Genomic DNA, 20,382 nt, shown 5'->3' with positions numbered 1-20,382 from the left:
AAAGAACGTAGATAAGAAAAAAGTGTGACCAGAAAAAAAAATGTAACACCACGCTCATCAAATCAAAAATTTTCAGATATGTCAAGAAGCTTAAACAGATGTTTGTAGTGGGGAAATTAAATAATGCGGAGAAACCGAAAAACAAAAAAAAAAGGGTTAAAAAGGGTACAACAGTAAAAAAGCTAGAAGTATCCTCTTAAAGAAAGTGTAGTAGAGACTCGAGAGGGAAATAAAACGGAAAAAGAAGACAAGACTCTTTGTGGCATTTGTTCTTCAAACTTTGAAACCCAGCCTTGTATAGAAAAACAATTATACACATTTGGCATGTTACAAACTCCACACCTCTGCGAAAGATTCACTAAATCTCAAGTTTGATTCTCGGGTCTGAAAGAATGGATCTCATTCCATCTTTTGTAAATTATCTCCTGGGTTGCTTTTGCTTCTTATTTGATAACTAAGAGGTCCTTCAGGTTGAGATTGAGAGATTCTTCAATGAGAGTTGTCCGTCGCTCAACTCAGTCTGACCCATTGGATGGTTTGGCATGTCACCATTCTCATTGCTCTTACGAGATGAGTTGTACACTGAATAAGGCATCACTGAGCTACGTTTGCCTTCAAAGTGAGTTGAACAGGGAAAATACTCGGCGCAGCGTGATTTCCATCCTGCAAATTGTACCCAACACCCGGCTTATCACTTCAAAGCAACTTAATACTTCTAAACCCTAAGGACTTTACTATCATGAAAGTGTGCTGATGTGTTCATAAAACCAACCAGACGCAATAAATCAAAATGCACTCGCAGATAAGCAATATTGGTGCAGAGAGTACAGTAAAGATGTTTAATGCTTACTGGAGGCAGCTTCCGAGTCGAGGAGAACTGTGTCTAGGAGCTTATGAATGGCTATACAGTCTTTGAGTTTCCATTCTCTTGCTGGTCCTGGAGCTCCATTTCTGAACATGGACAACCGATGTTAAACATACCAAAAAAACAGAGATCAAGGAATCATAATAAGGTATATATGTGTTTGATGGAGCATTACGTTTGAACCACTTTATTGGTTGAGTCTTCAATTATTTTGATAGCCTCGGTTTTCTTGCTTGGATCTAAAAGGTACAGCATTTCTGCGTATGCAGCTCTGTGCACCAAAGAATCTGCGTAGTTAAATGCAAATGTTACCATCTTAAATATCAGACAGTGTAATCTCTCCGTGAGAGTAAATGTAATCAATTTGATTTGCACCTTCGTGTCTACCAAGAAACTCTTTGTTTGCCTCCATTAGTGATTTATTCTGCAATTGACTAGAATGCAAACGAATAGATAATTTATCCCACATGTGAAATACAGAAGTAACAGTCAGATTGGATAATAGTTCAAGTAGTCACCTGATTGATGGCCGCTCCGCCTCTAGGAAACTCCAACGAAGTTTCTCAGCTGCAGTCGTTGGAGCACTTGTCGATCCTGTCTTGAGAAAGAATTTAACCTGTCATCAAAATTCAAAAGTATAAGCCACAAACATATAACTCTTAAAGGGCAAACATTATAATCCCTTCTGTCCTTTAAATTACTAAACTACTCCTTAAAACATCACATGTTGCACAGATTTCATACCAAGGAACGATGCGAATCAGGGTTCTCCGCATCCAATATAAGCAATTGCTTGACCGCCTGAAGAATGAAAAAATGAGAGGAAAGCCGTTAGAATACTTGGAAAAAGTATACTATAAAAAACATGATAGATCCTTTGCACCAAAAAAAAAAAACGGAAGAAACATGATAGCTTGAATAAGGAACTAAATCAGTTACCTGGAATGCACGTATAATCTTCTGTTTTCTCATATTGACCTCAAAGGAAAGTAGATGCGTCTCCAACGAATTAGGTGAATGAGTCTGGAGTAGTCTCAAGTACTTTGAAGCCTCTGCCATTGGCTCTTCAACCTGTAAAGATTAAGTTCTTTAGTTAGCCATATTAAAGTAAAGATTCATGATACAGCTGCGGTGACGATTAAGATCATGCAAATGAAGCAAACAACAACCTGAATTAACTTCTGTCCATGAGGATCTGGATCTACAGGTTTCACATTTCGTTTGCCAGACTTAGAGGCACCACCGGCAGTTGATTCTTCACTCTTACTCTCAGCTTCCTGAAACGAAGAAGAACACTCTTAAGCCATCTTAGTGTCAATTCACTCTTCAAAACACTGAAAAACACCTACTTTCTTAGCTCGGGCTTCTGCCTTTTTCTGCTTCTTGATTTTCTTCTTTTGAGCAGGAGCCAACTTTGACATTTCATCTTCTTCAGCAGTTGACTTGGGAGAGTCATGCAATTTCAGGTAGCACCTGAACATCAGGCCGAGAGGTAAATGAAACTACAGTTAAATGGAACCTATTCATGCATCCACACAGTAGATACTGTCGCTAGACTACATTTATGCAACAAATAGTTCACCTGATTGCTCTGATTGCTGCTTTGTGGAAATATGGGAATGAGTGTAATCGGTCTTGGAATTTAAGCATGTCAACATATGAACGCAACGTCATTTTTCTTAAGCAATACGAGTGGAAATCAAATTGATCTTCAGAAATGTCAGCATAGTGCTTCTCCACAGCCAAAAACTTCTTGAGAGCACGTCCAAGATCACCCTGGCGGAAGTAACTATCCCCAGATGCAAGATCATACCTTTAACAAAATAAGATAAAAAGACAGCCATTAGGAAGATATATGACTGGTCAATTATACATATGCAAAACTACTCAGGGTTCTATAGAGCCATACCACATGCACTGCATGTCATGAAGATTGTTGAGCTGATCCCCCTCTTTTGTAAATAAAACAGCAGTTTTCTCAGCCAAAGGCACCTTCAACAGGAAAGTTCACAGAATGGAGAATTAGAATTGAGGCTTAACGTCAAAAGATATAACCATAACAATATAATACAAAACCGAGATGTAAAACCTGATCAGCTTGCAACATACGCTTAACGCATTCACTGTTTATATAGCGATCTGCTAGGTCCATGCCTCTAGCTTCATCGGCAAGTGCAGCAGCGGCAGTCAAATCTCCTGCATGCTTCATTATTCGGCTCTGTTGAGAGAAACAAGTACAAGCGTTAAGAAGAAACAAGAACATCCTCATACAAAAAGATAACCTGATACACAGTGTGCAGACATCAGACAAATTCTGATAACCCAATCGCAATAACTAAAGAAATAAAAACCCAACCACCCAGTCAAATAAGTTTTGAAAATGTGTCTCCATACATAGTGCAAGCAGCGATAGTGACATACTACAAACTGACGGATTAAAAACTTATGAAAGGATTTTTGGCCATGATAAACAGGGATACCTTAACGGAGTACAGATCAATAACTGTCGGCGTATGAGCAATGGCTTCGTCAATTTTATAGATTGCAACATCATATTGACCACGCTTGTCATAATGCTGAATTTTGAAAAGAAGAAAATGTATTACAATAAACACACACAAAACATCAAACGTCAAATTGTTAATTTATTAAGAGAATTAAGACAGTAGTAGCAACAGTCAACCTGAGCCAAGAAAAACAATGTCCACAATAGTGTGGAAGGAGGCTCTTTCACATCACTGCATCAATTAAGAATTAAACAAAAGAATGGACTGATCATCACTAACTTTAATAACATTTCAGCGTTGCTTTTGTATATAGTAAATATATTGGATGATGAAAAATCAGTGACTACTTCAGTAATGAATTCAGTTGTATACCTTCCAGGGTAACTTCCGGTAGTCCTAATCGAATGTTCCATCTCAACAACTAACTGCTCCAATATATCAGGCTGGAAAACAAAATAAGTATTAGAACATATATAGAAAAGTATGGTGAAGCCAGATCAATGAAATTGGAGACAGCATGCTCCAGGACAAAGCAGTGAAACTAACCTTGCGAGGGTGGTCATACAGAGAAGACAGATCAGAAAATAATGAAGGAACACCCTGAGACAAGTATCAAGACATATAAAAACCTGTTTATAAGAGAAATGTCAAAACAAAGAGACTCAAGGGCACGAAAAGATACCTTTGTCAATAGAGGTTTAATGTAGTTTGCTACGGCCTCCTTAAAGTTTTCATCTTGCAGAAAATCCAGTGGTATCCTCTGAAATGAGAATATAGAAAATAAGTAAATAACTTATCCCCACTTTTCGAATTTCACGTATCAGCGACCAAAACTTATCGGACGAGTGTAAACTGGCTAGCCAGTAAGTTCCCTATGAGGTAGAAGAATTTTAGAATATGTATGACCAACAGGCACTCATATGCCTTATCTCACCTTAACAGCGGATGACCTAGTGTACTGCTCACTTAGAGACTGGTACAAGGCATTTAACTTCTCAATCTGGTCGGAAGAATATTGACCACATTCTGAATATAATCCAAGGCATTTTTGGAGGCCTTCATAATATCTGAAAAAATGAGGAATGCACTTTTATTTGTTTAGAAAAATTGACAGTGCCCAAAAATATATAGAAGCCTTTGAGAATGTCAAAGGTACGGACAGTCAATTGTATGCTAAAATTAATGAAGCAGAGCGAATAGATGTGACAATAGAGAAAAACGAAAAATATACAGCTAATCGTTCTTGAATGACTTGAAGTGCAACGTAAAAAACCTGTAATTGTCAGGGTTCATGGAAAGCAAAACCCTGTAGAGTTTAGTGGCTTCTTCTAGATGACCAAGCTTTGACAAAAGAGATACCTCTTGTTCTTTGTAAGACAATTTATCAACCTGGAAACAACCAAACGAGAAATGTTAAATTTACTATGTGTGTATCCTATGAATCCAAATATATTGCACTATAAGTTTTATGAACTTACTATTTTCGGCTCTTTTTTGTGCAACTCTTCAAGAGCTTTGTCAAAAGAACCACTCTCCTCAAGCAAGGAAACCTGGAAGGAAAGAAAAATCCAGCTGTGATTTTCTGCAGCTACAGATATCAAAACTGTTGCCAAATGTAGGTTCCTCAAACAGAGAAGTGGAGACGTTGCAAGGTTCATATTAAACACTTCTCGACGAAGGAATACATGTATGTTTCAAACATGTATGATTCAAGCAGTAAGTCATACTTTTACCAACCAACTTGAACTTTTGGTATTTTCATTCAGAGATAAATGTATGAAACCAGTTTACGGTAAGCATGATTTTTCAGGGAATAAAAACTAGAAAGACTACAATCAAGGTATGATACTTGTAAAATTTCTGCTTGATACCTTGTAAAGAATCATTTCAGTATGTTCGATTAGCTCGTTCTCAGGAGGATAATCATCCTCTAAGGTACCTTCATAAGCTTCCAAAATTTCAACAGCTTTCGAAGCACTGGTTTCAGAAAAGATAAAACAAGTTAAGAGGTTAGGTTGATATATATGGGAAGCTTTTACGAGTCAAAAGAATAAAGCTCACAAAATTCTACTGAATGTTTATTGGTATATTATTTCCTAAAAATGATGTACGATGCGTCCAAACAAAGGCATACGCCATTTGCTCCTTAAGTGTTCAAGACTACAATTGCAAATCGTATGGATATACCAGCACATTAACCAGCTAGCAAATAGTTCAAAGAAGGAAAACTAGCATTCCATTCAATTGAGTAAAGTGAAGCAACATATTTAGATTTAAGGGGTCAAGGACCATACTTTGCGTTTAAATGCTGGGAGACTGCAAAGCCGATCCAGTTCATTCGGTGATTAGGCTTTAAAGTCAAAAGCTGTTGCCTGGTCTCAACAAAACCGGATAAGTCACGCATTTGTGCCTAGAAATAAGAAAAGAAACAATATGATAAACTGTTAAAGCATCAACAGAGATTAATCAAGGAACAAGCTTACACAAAGTAACGGTAAGAAAATAAGAATTGCCATCAGCTTTGAGAAAAATTTGTACACCTAACCTAAATCGATTTCTTCCCCATAATTACCTGTAAGAGTGAGAGGTCTCTGAGTATTTCAAGGTTATCAGGATCTATTCGAAGGGCATTTCGATAGCATTTGATGGCCTCTCTATACTCTCTGTCTGACCGGTAAAGAAGACCAAGCACGTGCCAGCAAACATGACTTTTGATATCATTCTGCGTGAAAAAGAAAGTATAAAAATCTTATGTTACCCTGAAAGAGCATACCATGTCTGGAAACTAAGGAATGAGGTTGTGATTATTGTAGAGCATATTCGAACCTTCACTCCAAGCCGAACAAGCTCATATGCTTCAGTTTTGCGGTCCATACAGTTTAGAGTCAGTCCTTTCATCGATAAAGTCTCTGGTATTCATAGAAATTAAAAGCGAGAAGTCTTAAAAGAAGGAAAAGGACAACTGAAGGGTTGAAGAATGATGCAGTAAAAACAGAACCATTCAGCAGAAGCAAAAACTGTGTTTAACACAAAGCATAACAGATCTCAACTAACGAAACAAACAATACCAGCATTTCCGTTTTCATCAGTACATGATCATACACAACTGCCTAAGACTAAGAAATTAATTTATTTGCTTTATTAAGGAACAAATTCATAAATTAGAGACAAGACTGCCAAGAAACTAGTAGACCAACAAGTCGTTTCATTTTAGGACAATGAGATAATAACACTAAACCACAAAAGATGGAAGGAGAGTGTAAGAGTGATAGAATACAAGTCACCTCCATGATCAGGAAACTTTTTTAATATGGCATCAGCTGCCTTCAGTCCTTTCTTGTACTGCTTAGTCTCATATGATTTCTGCATTATGAGATCACTCAGAAATCAGAATGATGATATATTTACTAAAACACCTCAGGAAAATACATTAAAATAAAATAAAACGTGAACTATTCAAAGTAGGTCGAACAATATACTGGTAAAAACCAAAACCCTAAGCTAAAGTAGACTTTCGAGCAAGTGTGAGAAGAACCGGAGGAGCTTTTACTTAGTGCCAAAATATGTTTGTGGTAACAGCAAATTGCTAGAGGCATAATCATATATAACACTACTGAAAGATAACCCACAGAACCATGTTGACTAGATAAAGAGTAGAAAAAGTAAATTAAGACTCTGTGAGCTTAAAACTCGACCAGGTCTCAATCTCAGCAAGTGTCAAAGATCCTAGGCGACTAAAGAAGCTCAGAAGCAATCAAGGTCTAACAGTAGTCAAAGTAATTGTAGCTAAGAACTTTGGTACATCAAATTAACATTAGATGAATTTTAAGGCACACAGTTTTACTTCACATGTCAACTATTGAATTGACCCAATACATTGACGGTTAACAATAAATTTTAGGGTTTAACAGAGCAGATAAAACTCATCGTAATCCAATTTACGCTGACTAGAAGAATCACAATCGCATGTTTTTAAGACAAGGTAGACAAAACAAAAACTGAGAGATAAACAGAGGGAAATCGGAACATACGACGATGAGCTTGAATAGGTTGGCCTCTTTGGTAGGAAGCGAAGCCCCCATTATGTTGCGCTACTGGGAGAAGCTCGGGACGAAGAAGAAGTAGAAGAAGAGGTTCTTCTTCGCGACTTTGATAGGCAGAGAGAGAGAGAGAGAGGTGGCGTACTATCCGCTTCAACCCTACTGCGAAACAAAGAAGGCACAAACTCTCTCTATACAAAAACCCAATAAGGTATAACAAATTAGGGTCTTTTCTTCAATCCTTTTCATCTATCCTAACCATATCGGTTACATATTTCCGGTTTATATTGGTTTGTCCGATCTTAGACCAGTTATGAAAATTGGATATAACCAAACCGGTTAAATTTGGAGAGACATCTTAGACTCAGCCTAATTGACCAAATAAATCAAAAATTTATTTAACCGATCAATTCATATATCATCATCGACGATAAAATAGTGTAAAATCAAATTTAAACCCACTTAACTGCAACCGATTAAACCGAATCCAAACCAGCATTAACCACGCAGACCGGATAAGTTTCAATCAGCTACATTCTCCTCGAACCGAACAAACTGAATAAACCAGACGTCTCGTGCTTTCCATATGCAAAAAAAAAATGAAACAAGTCTGAACTAATGAGACTCTAAAGAAACGTTCCTATAAGCAAATTCGATCTCTTCTTCCGACATTTCAACGGTCTCGTCACTGTCATAGCCAGTAGCAGCAACCCGAGAGGTCTCTCTGCTTTTTGTTCCTGATGATTCATCTTCGTCCGGTTTTACTAGCTCAGCCTCGTAGATCTTTTTCCACGACTTTGCTTTTTTGCAAAGTTCTTCCTTTGAAGCTGTGGAGTTTTCTTTTTTAGAAGACGACTCGATCTTTCCAAGCTCCTTCACTACACGAGGGACAAAGCTCCATAGCTCTGTAACTGATCCAATGTCCTAAAATTAAGAACATTCGAGGAGTAAATTCAGACGCTTTGATTATAACAACAATCTTCTCAAAGAAACTGATAGTTTAACAAATGCAAAGAGGAAGAACATTTTTTAAAGCTAGTACTGTTCAGAGAGATCAACCTGCTTCTGTTCAAGAGAATCTATGGCGTCTTGAAAACAGGTTAAGACTCCTTCAGCAGCTATTCGCTTGATTTCGCCTGGTTCTGGCTGTTACAAAGGTTTTAGCCTAACAGAAACCAAAAAAAATAAACAAAAAAAGACATGTGCTTTGGAAGATCATGAATAATGCCCCTTACTTTCTCCTCCTGACTTTCTAACCATGAGATGGTTTCAGTTAGGTCATCCCTGGCCCAATTCTTCACCTCCGTAACAGAAAATGGCTCTTTCACAAGATTGCAAGCTGATCTATTCTGCAAAGATACAGAAATAAACAGTCAAAACATCATGACTGGAGCAAACTGAAGTTTCTTTTGGTTAACCAAAATCTTGTTAGGGTCTAACGGGGGAAGCTTAAACATACCTTGGATGAGGTAGACGGTGTTCCCCTTGTTTCTGGTTTTTTCTCTGCTTGCTTCTCTGGTTTTTTAGAAAGTTGTTCGCTCTTTTCTGGAATACAATCAATTAAGCTTCACAAGGTCAACTTGAACATATAAATGAACCAGGGTAATAAGAAAAGCTAATCTCTTGTTCATCATTTAGTCATACATCAACCTTAAAACAAGGTGATATTTATGAACCTCTGGAGACAGTAAATAGTTATCAAAGATTCCATCTAAAAAGCCTTTCCAATATATTTCTGTTACCTCGGATAGCATCTTGAGGAACACTACTTTTCCTCCATGGTTTTCCAGCATGCATAAGGTATTGCTCAATACCCACCAACTTCTTCTGCGTATAACTCTCGGTTATCCATTCCTGAAGACGGTTAAAACATAAGAAATAAAGAAAAGGAGAAATTCAACTAGGCACAAAATTGTGAAAGTCAAAGAAAGTAACCTTCGAGACTATTGTTCCACAGTTAGTTTCGACCTGACGGAACTTGGGAGTGTTAGGAAAAGCACAAATCAACAACGTAGAGTCAGAGTTCCAGTCAGGTTGATATGTGGCTCCCATTGCCAAGGCCTGTGATCTAAGTGTGCTCCTCTCAGGGTTAACAAAGCCCGAGAGCACAAAAACGACTCCATCCTGCACAGTTTTCATCTTTAGCTCAAATCATAAAAACACAATAAACTAACATGACAGCTAAAAATTATGTAGTTTCAACAACAATACTAATTAGTCACACAGACCATAAGTTTAGCGAATTCCGTAGCATTTGAACTTTTGCCGCGTTGCGAATTGTTGGAAGAGGCATTTCTACTGGTCTGCTCTTTAATATGCTTATCATCTTCATCCTTGGACTTCTTACTATGAGACTTACCTGGACTAGTCTCAGGATCACTTGAACTCATCCAAGAAGGAAGATTTCGCTTCTGGGACATCTTCTCTCCTTCACACTAGAGAGAACACGCAAGACAAGACAAAACAAGACAGCCCTTCCTCTCTAAGTTCGTATAAGTAAATACTATCTTGAACTCAAGGCACTATATACTTGAAACCCTCAGGCAGATATTGATATTGGAAAACACCAAAACCAGAGACGAAACGTTTCAAATCTGCAAAAGAATGGCTAAAATATAAAGCATTCCCAAGAATAACCAAACTTTATACAAACGAACGGTACAACCTTTTCAATTTCATCATAAAATTAAAATCCAAGGAAATAATAGTTCGTGAATGTACTTTCGTCGAGAATAATTGGTTTGGGATCACAGATGTCTCCCAAAAGGAGTCCCCAATTTGAAAGAGTGGGACAAGGGTTTTTGGTTTACAGGATCAAAAAGCGAAGAATCACAGAACTCAGTAGGCACTATATACTCGAAAATCGAATTGAGAAAATTGGAATTCATACAAACAAAAGAAGAAAGGCATTGCATTGAAACAGAAACATGGCGAATTTCACTATAAAACCCTCGAGAGCTAAATCTACACATCTCAATGAACATACAGGTCACGAAGGAGGAGAAGACGACTATTAACTTGATGAGCAGAAAGCGAGGAACCTTAACGCGGCGTGCTTTTGCTTCTTCTCCTCTCTTCGATAGCCTGATTGAGAGAGCGAGCGCAGCATCATCAAATCCCAGAGTGTCAACGTTTATTCGATAGCCGGAACTCATATCAGAGTGTATACAATTTAATAAATCAAACGGATTAACAAAAGGTGGACGTGCCGGAGTGGTTATCGGGCATGACTAGAAATCATGTGGGCTTTGCCCGCGCAGGTTCGAATCCTGCCGTTCACGGTTTTCCTCTTTTTATTCCTTTTTTTTCTTTTTTTGACTCTCTGCCGTTTACTTTTTTACTGTTTTGCCCTTTTGACAGAGCAAAAGAGTAGTAGAGAGATGAGGCTTATAATTTCTTATATTCTTTATGGCATTGAGGTGGACATGTACGAAGATAACGTGTACAAATATAAGAATCAACAAAATTTAGAGGTGAATGTTGACATTCATGTCTACATGCGAATGATAAGGACCCAAATTGAATGAAGACTCCAACCAACCAATATAAGGGTAAATTATTTAAAAACCAAGCTTCACTGGTTGCCAATTACCACATTGAAGAAGCTTACTAAGCGTGGGACACATCCTATTTTCTTTTATAGCAACTACAGGTAAGACCGGCAATACTAAATAAGATTAAGAGTGATTTTGTATAACGATTTTTGAAAATAAAGTGATTTTCTTTTTGTAGAAATCATATTGATAATAAAATAATTGAATAACTTTAATAAAAATGATTATATAAACAATCAAATAAGTTCATGAAAGACAAAATTATGTTATGAAAATAATGTATATGTTGTTGTCCCAAAGAAAACACTCTAAATCTCCAAAAAAAGTCACAATCTTATATGAATTCAATGAGTGTCTTGTGCTTTCACTTTCTTTACTTTATTACCTCACTTGATTCGAGTTAGGTTTGTCTTGATTAGTAGAATTTCTTTTAGAGATTATTGATTTCATATGAAAAAAATATTCTATTTCAGATTTGTATTCTTTATTTAAAAGTTATAGTGATTCTGCATCTCTCGTTTGCAGGCTGGTTCTCTGTGGGTATCGTGGATCAAAAAATACTTGATAAGAGGAAGGAGTTTCTGGACTTCAGATTTCAGGAGCACAAGGAGTTGGATTTGGAGAAGGTTGGTAAAGTTGAGGGAACTAGCCAGACCCTTTATTCATTGTGAGCAACTGGAGCTCTTTTCTGGCATGATAACTGGACAGGACTAGGACCTCTTATTGATGTAATTGGAGATTTGGGGCCGCGACTTTCGGGTATAGGACTCCACTTTAAGGTGATTGAAGCTGTTTCTAACGGGGAATGGGCGATATCCCGGGGAAGGAACCCAACTATTCAATTACTCAGAGCTTGTTTGCTCAATATTAATCCACCAAATGATCCAGAAGGGGTTAACATCTATAGATGGAAGCTCACACAAGATCAACCCGGAGGTTCCTTCAATTCAGCGCTTACTTGGAGGAAACTGCATCCTATGGGCCCTGCAGTCTCTTGGCACACTCAGATATGGTTCAAGGAAAACATACCGAAGATGGCGTTTATGGCTTGTTTAACAGTGCTAGGCAGGCTAACCACAAGGGATAGACTGAGGAGTTGGAATCTACAAGTGCCCTCTTCTTGTCTACTCTGTACTTCAGGGGAGGAGACTAGAGACCATCTGTTCTTCAGCTGTCCATACTCAAAGGTACTATGGTTGGATTTCTTCGCTCCTCTTCAACCGAACTTACCATCTACCTTCAATGGTTGTTTAAATTGGATTAAGTCTCCTACCACAAATAGGAAGCTTAATACAATTTGCAAACTGTTGTTCCAAGCTCTTTTATATAACATGTGGGCTCAAAGGAATGCACGGCTTCACTCTGCAACTATTCTCTCAGGGACAAGGGTAAGAAAAGATATCCAACTACTGATGAGACGAAAACTCACAGGATTGGATAGAGCTTCTTCCGCATTGCTACCCTCAGACATCGATGATACTTATCTCCATCACTGGTTCTCCAACTTCCAACCGTCATAACTTCCACTCTGCCTTTCACTCCTAACTGCTTCCCAAATCGTTTGTTTATTGTTTCCAGTAACTTATAAAAGAAAATAATTTCTTCGTATATATAAAACGGTATCGTATTAAAAAAAAAAAAAAAAAAAACAACTCTTTCAATTATCAGATCTTTACAAAACGTTTCGCATGACTATAACTTTACTTAAGGTGTCGTAAATCTCTCTCAAAAATTTGCATAGATTCTAGACCGCAAAATAGAAGTCATTTCACCTCTTCTTTTTCATTGTCCACGTATCTATCTAGTTTTCATTGTCCACCTCATCTTTACACTTTATGGTCTAATCTAATGAATTATGAAAGGCCAAATGATCATAGTCATTTCACCTCTTCTTTTTCATTGTCCACGTATCTATCTAGTTTTCATTGCCCACCTCATCGTTACCCTTTATGGTCTAATCTAATGAATTATGAAAGGCCAAATGATCTTATCCAAGCAAAAAGTTACATAGACTGTACGACACATAACTACATATATGAAAATGGAAAATGATGGCAAAATGTTTTATTTTGGGTTGTCTATCGTTAGAATTTATAGTTTGGGGGCGTCATGCATAACGCAATTAAAAAATGTAAATTAAGGATCAAAAGTAAATACTCCATCGTTAGCTCTTCATTAATATTAATGGTATAACGTGCCCAAAATAACTATGTAACCTTTTTTTTTTTTTTTTTAAAGAACTTTTTTATATTTTTTTAATGTTGATTTGTTGGCAAAAATTAAGCTAGTTTGTATTAATATTATAGTTTTATTGGTTACATATTTTAACTAATCTAACTCCTCCCAATATTGGAGAGAAACACGTTATGTTTTTATTGTACTGATATCTCTAATTTGTCGTCAAATAAAAAATCTTAACCAAAAGATAAAATTCTTATCATCACATTTCAATACTTTGACTTTGACTGACGGAGAAATAGAAATGACCTCTAGTTTCATCTTTTGATAGAAACAAATCTGTAAAATTAGAATTTAGGTAGTGAATGGTGAGGGCATCTCCAACACCACTCCTCATTTTGAAGGGAGCAAATCATTAAAATGAAAATTTGAAGGTTGTTTGCTCCAACAATAATCCTTAATGTTTCTAAAATTCACTAATAATGATAAAAATTCATAAATAAATCTATAACATATATTTTCTATATTATACAACATAAAATATTCTTTATTTTATTATACAATACACATTATTACATAATAAAAGTTACATGATAATATAGATTACATACATAATGATTAAAACTTTCATATAAATATATATATATATATAAAACACAATAAAAGTTATATCAAACAATATTAAAAAATATAATACCTTATATTATACAATACACATTATTACATAATAAAAGTTACATGATAATATAAATTACATACATAATGATTAAAACTTTCATATAAATATATATATATATATATATATATATATATAACACAATAAAAATTATATCAAACAATATTAAAAAATATAATACCTTATATGATAAAACAAAATAATATGTAATTTTCAAAAAACATAAAAGAAAATTACATGTAAAAGAATAAAATTACTCAATATAACTATTTTCATAGTGCTCCCATATATGGTAAATTATTGCATTATTGTTGTAAATTTTTTTTTGTAAATGGTATATCTTTAATATATCAATAATTTTAATTTAGTGTCTTTGAATGTATATAGGTGTTTATATTTATAACACTTGAATTTGATAAAATTATTTGTAAGATATGTATATTAGAAAGACTAAAATGAAATTTGTAAAAATATTTGAGGGTTCACTATTTAAACCCTTAAAAATTGAGAGTTTAAGAGTCTGTTGGAATTCAAAAACTCTTCAAATTTGAAGGTTTGAGGGTCTGTTCGAGTTGTTCTTAAGTCTGGAATTCAAGCAAAAAACACAAACCCATTAACAAGTTACCATTCACGATTCTGTTTATTAATTTGCGTTTTATTTTATTAAAAAATAGTAAAAGGTGCGTTATTCAAAACAACTATAATTATACCTCAAACATGAAAAACGCACTCTGATTTTCAAGATGGCCAATATCCAACGGTTTTAACAAATCCGCAGTTGATAATACCAGTTAATAATAATAAAACATATGTATATATTAAACATAAAACACAAAATAAATCATACACAATTTATCTCTTGTCACTTAGAAAAAAGTTTGTTTTATTTTTTTAAATAATTTAATACAAAAATACACTTTCTAAATAATCTAATAGATATTAAATTAGAAATACTAATTTAAATGCTTAATAAATTCAGTTTCAATGGAAGCATGTTAACACTAGGTTTCATCATATATTTTGATATTATTTTATGTGTTTTATTATTTTATGATTGTATTTTTAATTTTAAAGAAATTTTGGTATTTAAAATTCAGAAATTAAAACTTATTTATTAATGATAATTAAAATAAAATAATATGAAATCTGTACCGCAAATTGTTTTTCACCAATCAAACATTATCATGTACCACTTATTTTAGAATAACCGTATTTATCCCATAAATATATTTGTCTCGCACGTACCATAGTTGAACTATACTGCACTATCAATTTTGTTGTCCCGCATTACTAAATTCGCGGTTATAGAATATTCCGACCCTTAATATAGAATTCCGACCCTTAATATAGAATATTAAGGGTCGGAATATTACTAAATTCCGACCCTTAATATAGAATATTTCCCAAAAAGCTAGTAATCAATTTTGTAGCAACCCCAAAATGTGAAGAATATATATATTCAGGCGCCTTTTTCTGATTTTTGTTTCATTTTTTAAAAATCAAGTTTTAGCGCCGTTTATTGCCGCGCGTCGTTTCGATCTTGCCTCTCTCTCTCTCTCACTCTTCCTCTCAAAAATCTTGCTTTCTTCAACCTCTCTCTCTCTCTCTCTCTCTCTCTCTCAGAGACCGACTTGGGTTTCGCGTTTCTCCGGCTGATTTTCGCGTTTCTCCGGCTGATTTCTCTTCTTAACGTAAGTTTATCATGTCGATTTTTCTGAGATTTGTGTAGATTTCGAACTATAGTGATTGTTAAAACCCTAGAATCGGGAAATTTTAGCTGGGTTTTTTATTTTATTTGCAATGCGATGTAGTAAACGCTTTGATTACGTAGATTCGTGTGTGAATTGTAGTCCAATTGCGTTATAATGATGATTTTGGTTTGAAATTAGGGTTTTTTGAAAATGGTGGACAATGGGGCTAAGGCTATGAAGAAGGGAAAGAAGAGAGCACTTCCAGAGATTAGCGAGTCAGAGGATGTCTCGAGGACGAGGAGGCCGAGGCGTGCTGCAGCGTGTACGAATTTCAAGGAGAAATCTGTCAGACTCGATGAGAAATCTGCTACTGTTGATGTAAAGAGACAGCAGACTGTTGACAAGGAGCTTGTCGCGTTAATGTTAACGACTCTGGAGGGTGGTGACATCGAACCTCGTCCAACCAGGAGACTGAATGATTTCGTTTTGTTTGATTCAGATGGAGTCTCACAGCCTGTGGAGATGTTGGAGATCAATGACATATTCGTTTCTGGTGCTATCTTAAATTCGGATGTATGTTTCGACAAGGAGAAAGAGAAGGGTGTGAGGTGTCCATCTTTTGGACGGGTTGAGAATTGGAGTATTTCTGGTTATGAAGATGGTTCCCCTCTGATTTGGATCTCAACGGAGTTGGCGGATTACGATTGTCGTAAACCTGCTGCTAGATACAAGAACGTTTATGATTATTTCTTTGAGAAAGCGCGTGCTTCAGTGGCTGTGTATAAGAAATTGTCCAAGTCTTCGGGTGGGGATCCTCATACGAGTCTTGATGAGTTGCTTGCTGCGGTTACTAGGTCAATGATTGGAAGCAAGTACTTTTCTAGTGGTGCGGCAATCCAAGACTTTGTTATATCTCAGGGAGAGTTTATATACAACCAACTCGCTGGTTTGGATAAGACTGCCAAGAAACATGAAACAAGCTATGCTGAGATTCCTGTTCTTGTAGCTCTCAGAGATGAGAGTAGTATAGTTGACAAGGCTTTGCAGATGATGGAAAACCATCTAATGGGGTTCTGAGGATTGATGGAGTTTCTGAAGTTGCCGAGACCAATGGCTTCACATCGAAGCAACTAGTTGATGGTGCTGATGAGGACAGAAGATATGCTAAACTGTTACAAGATGAAGAGTATAGGAAATCTATGCAGCGGCGGCCCAGAAAAAACAGCAGCTCAGCTTCTGCCTTAAATATGTTCTACATTAAGGTCAATGAAGATGAGATTGCCAGTGATTAGCCTCTCCCGTCGTACTATAAGACCACCAAAGAAGAAACAGATGAGCTTCTGCTTTATGATGCTTTGTATGAGCTTGACGCTAGTGACCTGCCTCGCAGGATGCTTCACAACTGGGCTCTTTACGACTCTGATTTACGGATGATATCTCTTGAGCTTCTTCCGATGGAACAATGTGATGATATTGATGTCACCATTTTTGGGTCAGGCGTGGTGACTGACGATATGAGACGTTGGTTTTCTCCAGACGATCCCGACAGTGGTTCCCAGTCATACGATCCTGATGGGATGAGCATATTTCTCAGTCAAATAAAGGGATGGATGATTGAGTATGGAGGGGGCGGATATATCTCCATTTCTATACGAACAGATATGGTCTGGTAATCTTACTATACTAGTATTTTGTGCTCCATGTTTCTGCGTTGTTTTTTTTTTTTCTTCTGTTGCTGATCTATAAGGTATATGCAGGTACCGTCTTGGAAAGCCGTCAAAGTAGTATGCCCTTTGGTATAAACCTGTTCTGAAAACAGCAACGGTTGGGATAAGCATTATTAATTTGCTCAAGGATCAAAGTAGGTTTGCTAAGCTTTCATTTGCAGATGTCACAAAGAGACTGTCTGGGTTTCTGATGAATGATAAAGCTTACATTTCTTCTGATCTTGTGGCTGTTGAGAGATATGTGATTGTCCATGGACAAATTATCATACAGCTTTTTGCAGAAGATCCCAACAACGATATAAAAAGGTGTGCATTTGTTGTTGGTCTTGCAAATAAATTGGAGGATAGGCACCACTCAAAATGGATCATCAAGACGAAGAAAATTTTGCAGAAGAAAGAGAATCTGAATCCAAGGGCAGACATGGCACCTGTGGTATCCAAGAGGAAATCTATGCAAGCAACAACGACACGCTTGGTCAGCAGAATTTGGGGAGAGTTTTATTCTAATTACTCTCCTGAGGATTCATTGCAGGCGATTGGTGCAGCAAATGAGAAGGTAGAGGTGGAAGACGAGGGAGAAAATGGGGAGGAAGAGGTTGAAGAGGAAGGTGAAAATGAAGATGTTACGGAGGACACTGTAGCAAAACCTGCTGAAGTTCAAAAGCCTCATACTCCTAAGAAAATTCGAGCCAGTTCTGGAAAAAGGGAAATACGATGGGATGGCGAGAGTCTAGGAAAAACATCTGCTGGTGAGCCTCTCTATCGACAAGCCCTTGTTGGAGGGGAAACAGTGGCTGTAGGTGGTGCTGTCACCTTGGAAGTTGATGATTCAGATGAACTTCCGGCCATCTATTTTGTGGAGGACATGTTCGAAAGTACAGATCACTGCAAAATGTTACATGGTAGGTTCTTACAAAGAGGATCTAAGACTGTTCTGGGGAATGCATCCAACGAGAGGGAACTATTTCTGACTAATGAATGCACGACTGTACAGCTTAAAGACATAAAAGGAATAGTCGACTTTGAGATTCGATCAAGGCCATGGGGGCATCAGTATAGGAAAGAGAACATCGCTGCAGATAAGCTTGACCGGGCAAGAGCATTAGAAAGAAAAGCAAAAGATTTGCCAACAGAATACTACTGCAAAAGCTTGTACTCACCTGAGAGAGGGGGATTCTTTAGTCTTCCACTAAGTGACATTGGTCGCGGTTCTGGGTTCTGCAATTCGTGTAAGATAAGGGAGCATGAAGAGGAGAGGTCTGCAATTAAACTAAATGTTTCAAAGACAGGCTTTTTCTCCAATGGGATTGAGTATTCTGCTGAGGATTTCGTCTATGTCAACCCTGACTCAATAGATGGATTGAAGGAGGATAGCAGAACTGTTTTTAAGTCTGGGCGGAACATTTCGTCTATGTTCCTAGTCAGTCCTCTAGCATCAGGTAACTTTCATTCTTAGAGAATGCAAAGTGCTTGCCATGTGAAATGATTTTTTCGGATATGATGTTGAGCATTTTTTTACGGGAAACAGAGTTAGTATTATTAGCTTTATCAATATGGTGAAATGGTTGTGTATGAAAACTGTAGGGGTTTCCGGATAGCTATGAGTTCTCAGGGAACATTATACACAAGCATAGGCATATTGGGAATGCAGTTCCTCCACCATTGGCGTTTGCTCTTGGTCGTAAGCTCAAAGAAGTCTCTTCAACAACAACCCTAAATGAGATTTAGATTTGGCATGTCCTTTTTAATTACAGTAGTCATTATGATCCTTCTCTTAAATGAAACTCAGTTATTGGTGCTGGTACTTTTATATAAAGAAAAAAGCCTAAGAAGAGTTTTTGTATATTCTAATTTTCTATATTCGAATTGAAAATCTTATTATATATGTATATATATCCTTTGGGTCTCTCGATTATGTTTATCAATCAAGCAAGCAATGATGTCTATGGAGTCTAATATATTTTGCCTTTTAATCGTACTAGGTTAGATGCGCTACTCACTTTTTTTTTGGAATTGGGTTAATTGTAAAACTATGGTTTATACAATGATAAAACAGAAAAATTCACTAATAAAATAAAAATATAGAAATCTATTAAGCTATAAATATTATTTTTTTGTCAACTTTAAGCTATAAATTTAAACATTTGTTTTTGAAAAATATGGATATGATGTGTATTACTTAAATTCCGTAAATGCTGATGTGTAACATGAAATTATCATTATTGGTCAAGAGATATGAGCGGTATTCATCAAAGTATTCTTACTGGACGTCAATTTTAATGATGTGTCACTCTCTAAACACTTCAAAAAGCTGAGGTGCATCACTTGCAAAGAAACACATTGTGTTTTTATTACATTGACGATTATACTTGTCCATATCTCATTTTTGTATATTGTGTCTCAATTTTCAGAAGATTGAAACGCCTCATATCCTCTTCTTATCTTTCTCTCGTTGTGGCTAATTAATTTCTGCTTAAAGGTGTAGACTAACACAATTCCAAGACCAAGCTTATGAATATTCCCGAGTCCAAACATGTCAATTTTCTATCTTTACTTTTTAAACATTATTAAAAAACCTTGTTTAACCGCAAACTGTCTTGGACTTTTGAAGTGGATCCCGAAATTTCAGGGCAGTTATTCTAAAAAGTTACGTACCAATAAGTCATCGTCACGACTCACGTGGTTTAGTAAGTAATGCTTATAAAAGGGTTCAATGGCTTTGGCACGTTCTATTATCCTCGCTTTTCTCGCTTGACTTTGGCAAAGGTTCATCTGACCGTTGTGTTGTCGTTCGTCTCTTCTTCGACGCTAGCTACTAATATAATCAATGGGAGTGTTTTTACCTTTTATTAGTTGAATTTTACCTTAATTTTTGCTTTCCCTCTCACTTAGCTAGAGTCACTTTGAATCCTGTTGCTGTAGGGAAAAAACGAAGTATATTGGGGTAATATTTAACTCATCCTTGTCATTGTATTTATCTTAAATCATGTTGTAGATTTCTTTTTTGTCCCCAACTTGGCCCCCGTTGTTTTGCTTTTCAACCTCCATTGATAAGTTGATGTATGTCTGATGATGATGATTGATGAGGATGAAAATAAATCACTGTTGGACGCACTTGAAAAGAAAAGGGAAAGAAGTACAGTG

At 36.4% G+C, this 20,382-nt stretch overlaps 2 protein-coding genes, 1 non-coding gene and 1 pseudogene across 9 annotated transcripts; 2 read left to right on the top strand and 2 right to left on the bottom strand.

Moving 5' to 3' along the window:
- Positions 1–57: 57 nt before the first annotated feature.
- LOC104754054 (N-terminal acetyltransferase A complex auxiliary subunit NAA15) lies at positions 58–7,668 on the bottom strand. The gene is made up of 26 exons (XM_087491596.1): positions 7,404–7,668; positions 6,657–6,735; positions 6,199–6,281; positions 5,945–6,094; positions 5,667–5,782; positions 5,244–5,349; positions 4,851–4,922; positions 4,646–4,761; positions 4,307–4,439; positions 4,055–4,132; positions 3,919–3,972; positions 3,745–3,815; positions 3,549–3,603; positions 3,346–3,441; positions 2,955–3,083; positions 2,775–2,857; positions 2,448–2,678; positions 2,215–2,338; positions 2,035–2,142; positions 1,805–1,936; positions 1,610–1,666; positions 1,384–1,481; positions 1,241–1,299; positions 1,041–1,152; positions 851–951; positions 58–663 (listed from the first exon to the last, which is right to left on the bottom strand). The coding sequence occupies exons 1-26, from the start codon at positions 7,452–7,454 to the stop codon at positions 467–469; spliced, it is 2,691 nt and encodes an 896-aa protein (XP_087347722.1). The 5' UTR covers positions 7,455–7,668; the 3' UTR covers positions 58–466.
- Positions 7,669–7,785: 117 nt separating this feature from the next.
- LOC104752481 (DNA-repair protein XRCC1) lies at positions 7,786–10,598 on the bottom strand. Of its 6 annotated transcripts, none has more exons than XR_015584554.1 (8): positions 10,454–10,582; positions 9,641–10,006; positions 9,348–9,536; positions 9,155–9,266; positions 8,872–8,957; positions 8,648–8,756; positions 8,472–8,558; positions 7,786–8,336 (listed from the first exon to the last, which is right to left on the bottom strand). XR_015584554.1 is itself a non-coding variant. In XM_087491597.1 (8 exons), the coding sequence occupies exons 2-8, from the start codon at positions 9,830–9,832 to the stop codon at positions 8,028–8,030; spliced, it is 1,089 nt and encodes a 362-aa protein (XP_087347723.1). In that variant the 5' UTR covers positions 9,833–10,006; positions 10,454–10,598; the 3' UTR covers positions 7,786–8,027. The 6 variants fall into 6 exon arrangements, 3 of the variants coding, with proteins under 3 accessions (XP_087347723.1, XP_010472934.2, XP_087347724.1); XR_015584555.1 differs by having other exon boundaries at positions 10,431–10,559; XR_015584553.1 differs by having other exon boundaries at positions 10,399–10,554.
- A 13-nt stretch (positions 10,599–10,611) lies between these two features.
- Positions 10,612–10,693, top strand: TRNAS-AGA (transfer RNA serine (anticodon AGA)). Its single transcript has one exon. It is a non-coding gene; the product is annotated as a tRNA-Ser (tRNA).
- Positions 10,694–15,396: 4,703 nt separating this feature from the next.
- Positions 15,397–19,145, top strand: LOC109125128 (DNA (cytosine-5)-methyltransferase 1-like; annotated as a pseudogene). Its single transcript, XR_015583706.1, has 4 exons — positions 15,397–15,511; positions 15,710–17,180; positions 17,269–18,677; positions 18,823–19,145. The product of XR_015583706.1 is annotated as a DNA (cytosine-5)-methyltransferase 1-like (transcript).
- The last annotated feature ends 1,237 nt before the right edge of the window (positions 19,146–20,382 follow it).

Source organism: Camelina sativa, chromosome 16 (assembly GCF_030686135.1).
Source record: "Camelina sativa cultivar CO46 ecotype springtype chromosome 16, ASM3068613v1".
NCBI lineage: Eukaryota > Viridiplantae > Streptophyta > Magnoliopsida > Brassicales > Brassicaceae > Camelina > Camelina sativa.
Note: the sequence above shows the minus strand (reverse complement) of the source record. Positions and strands in the feature narration are given on the sequence as shown.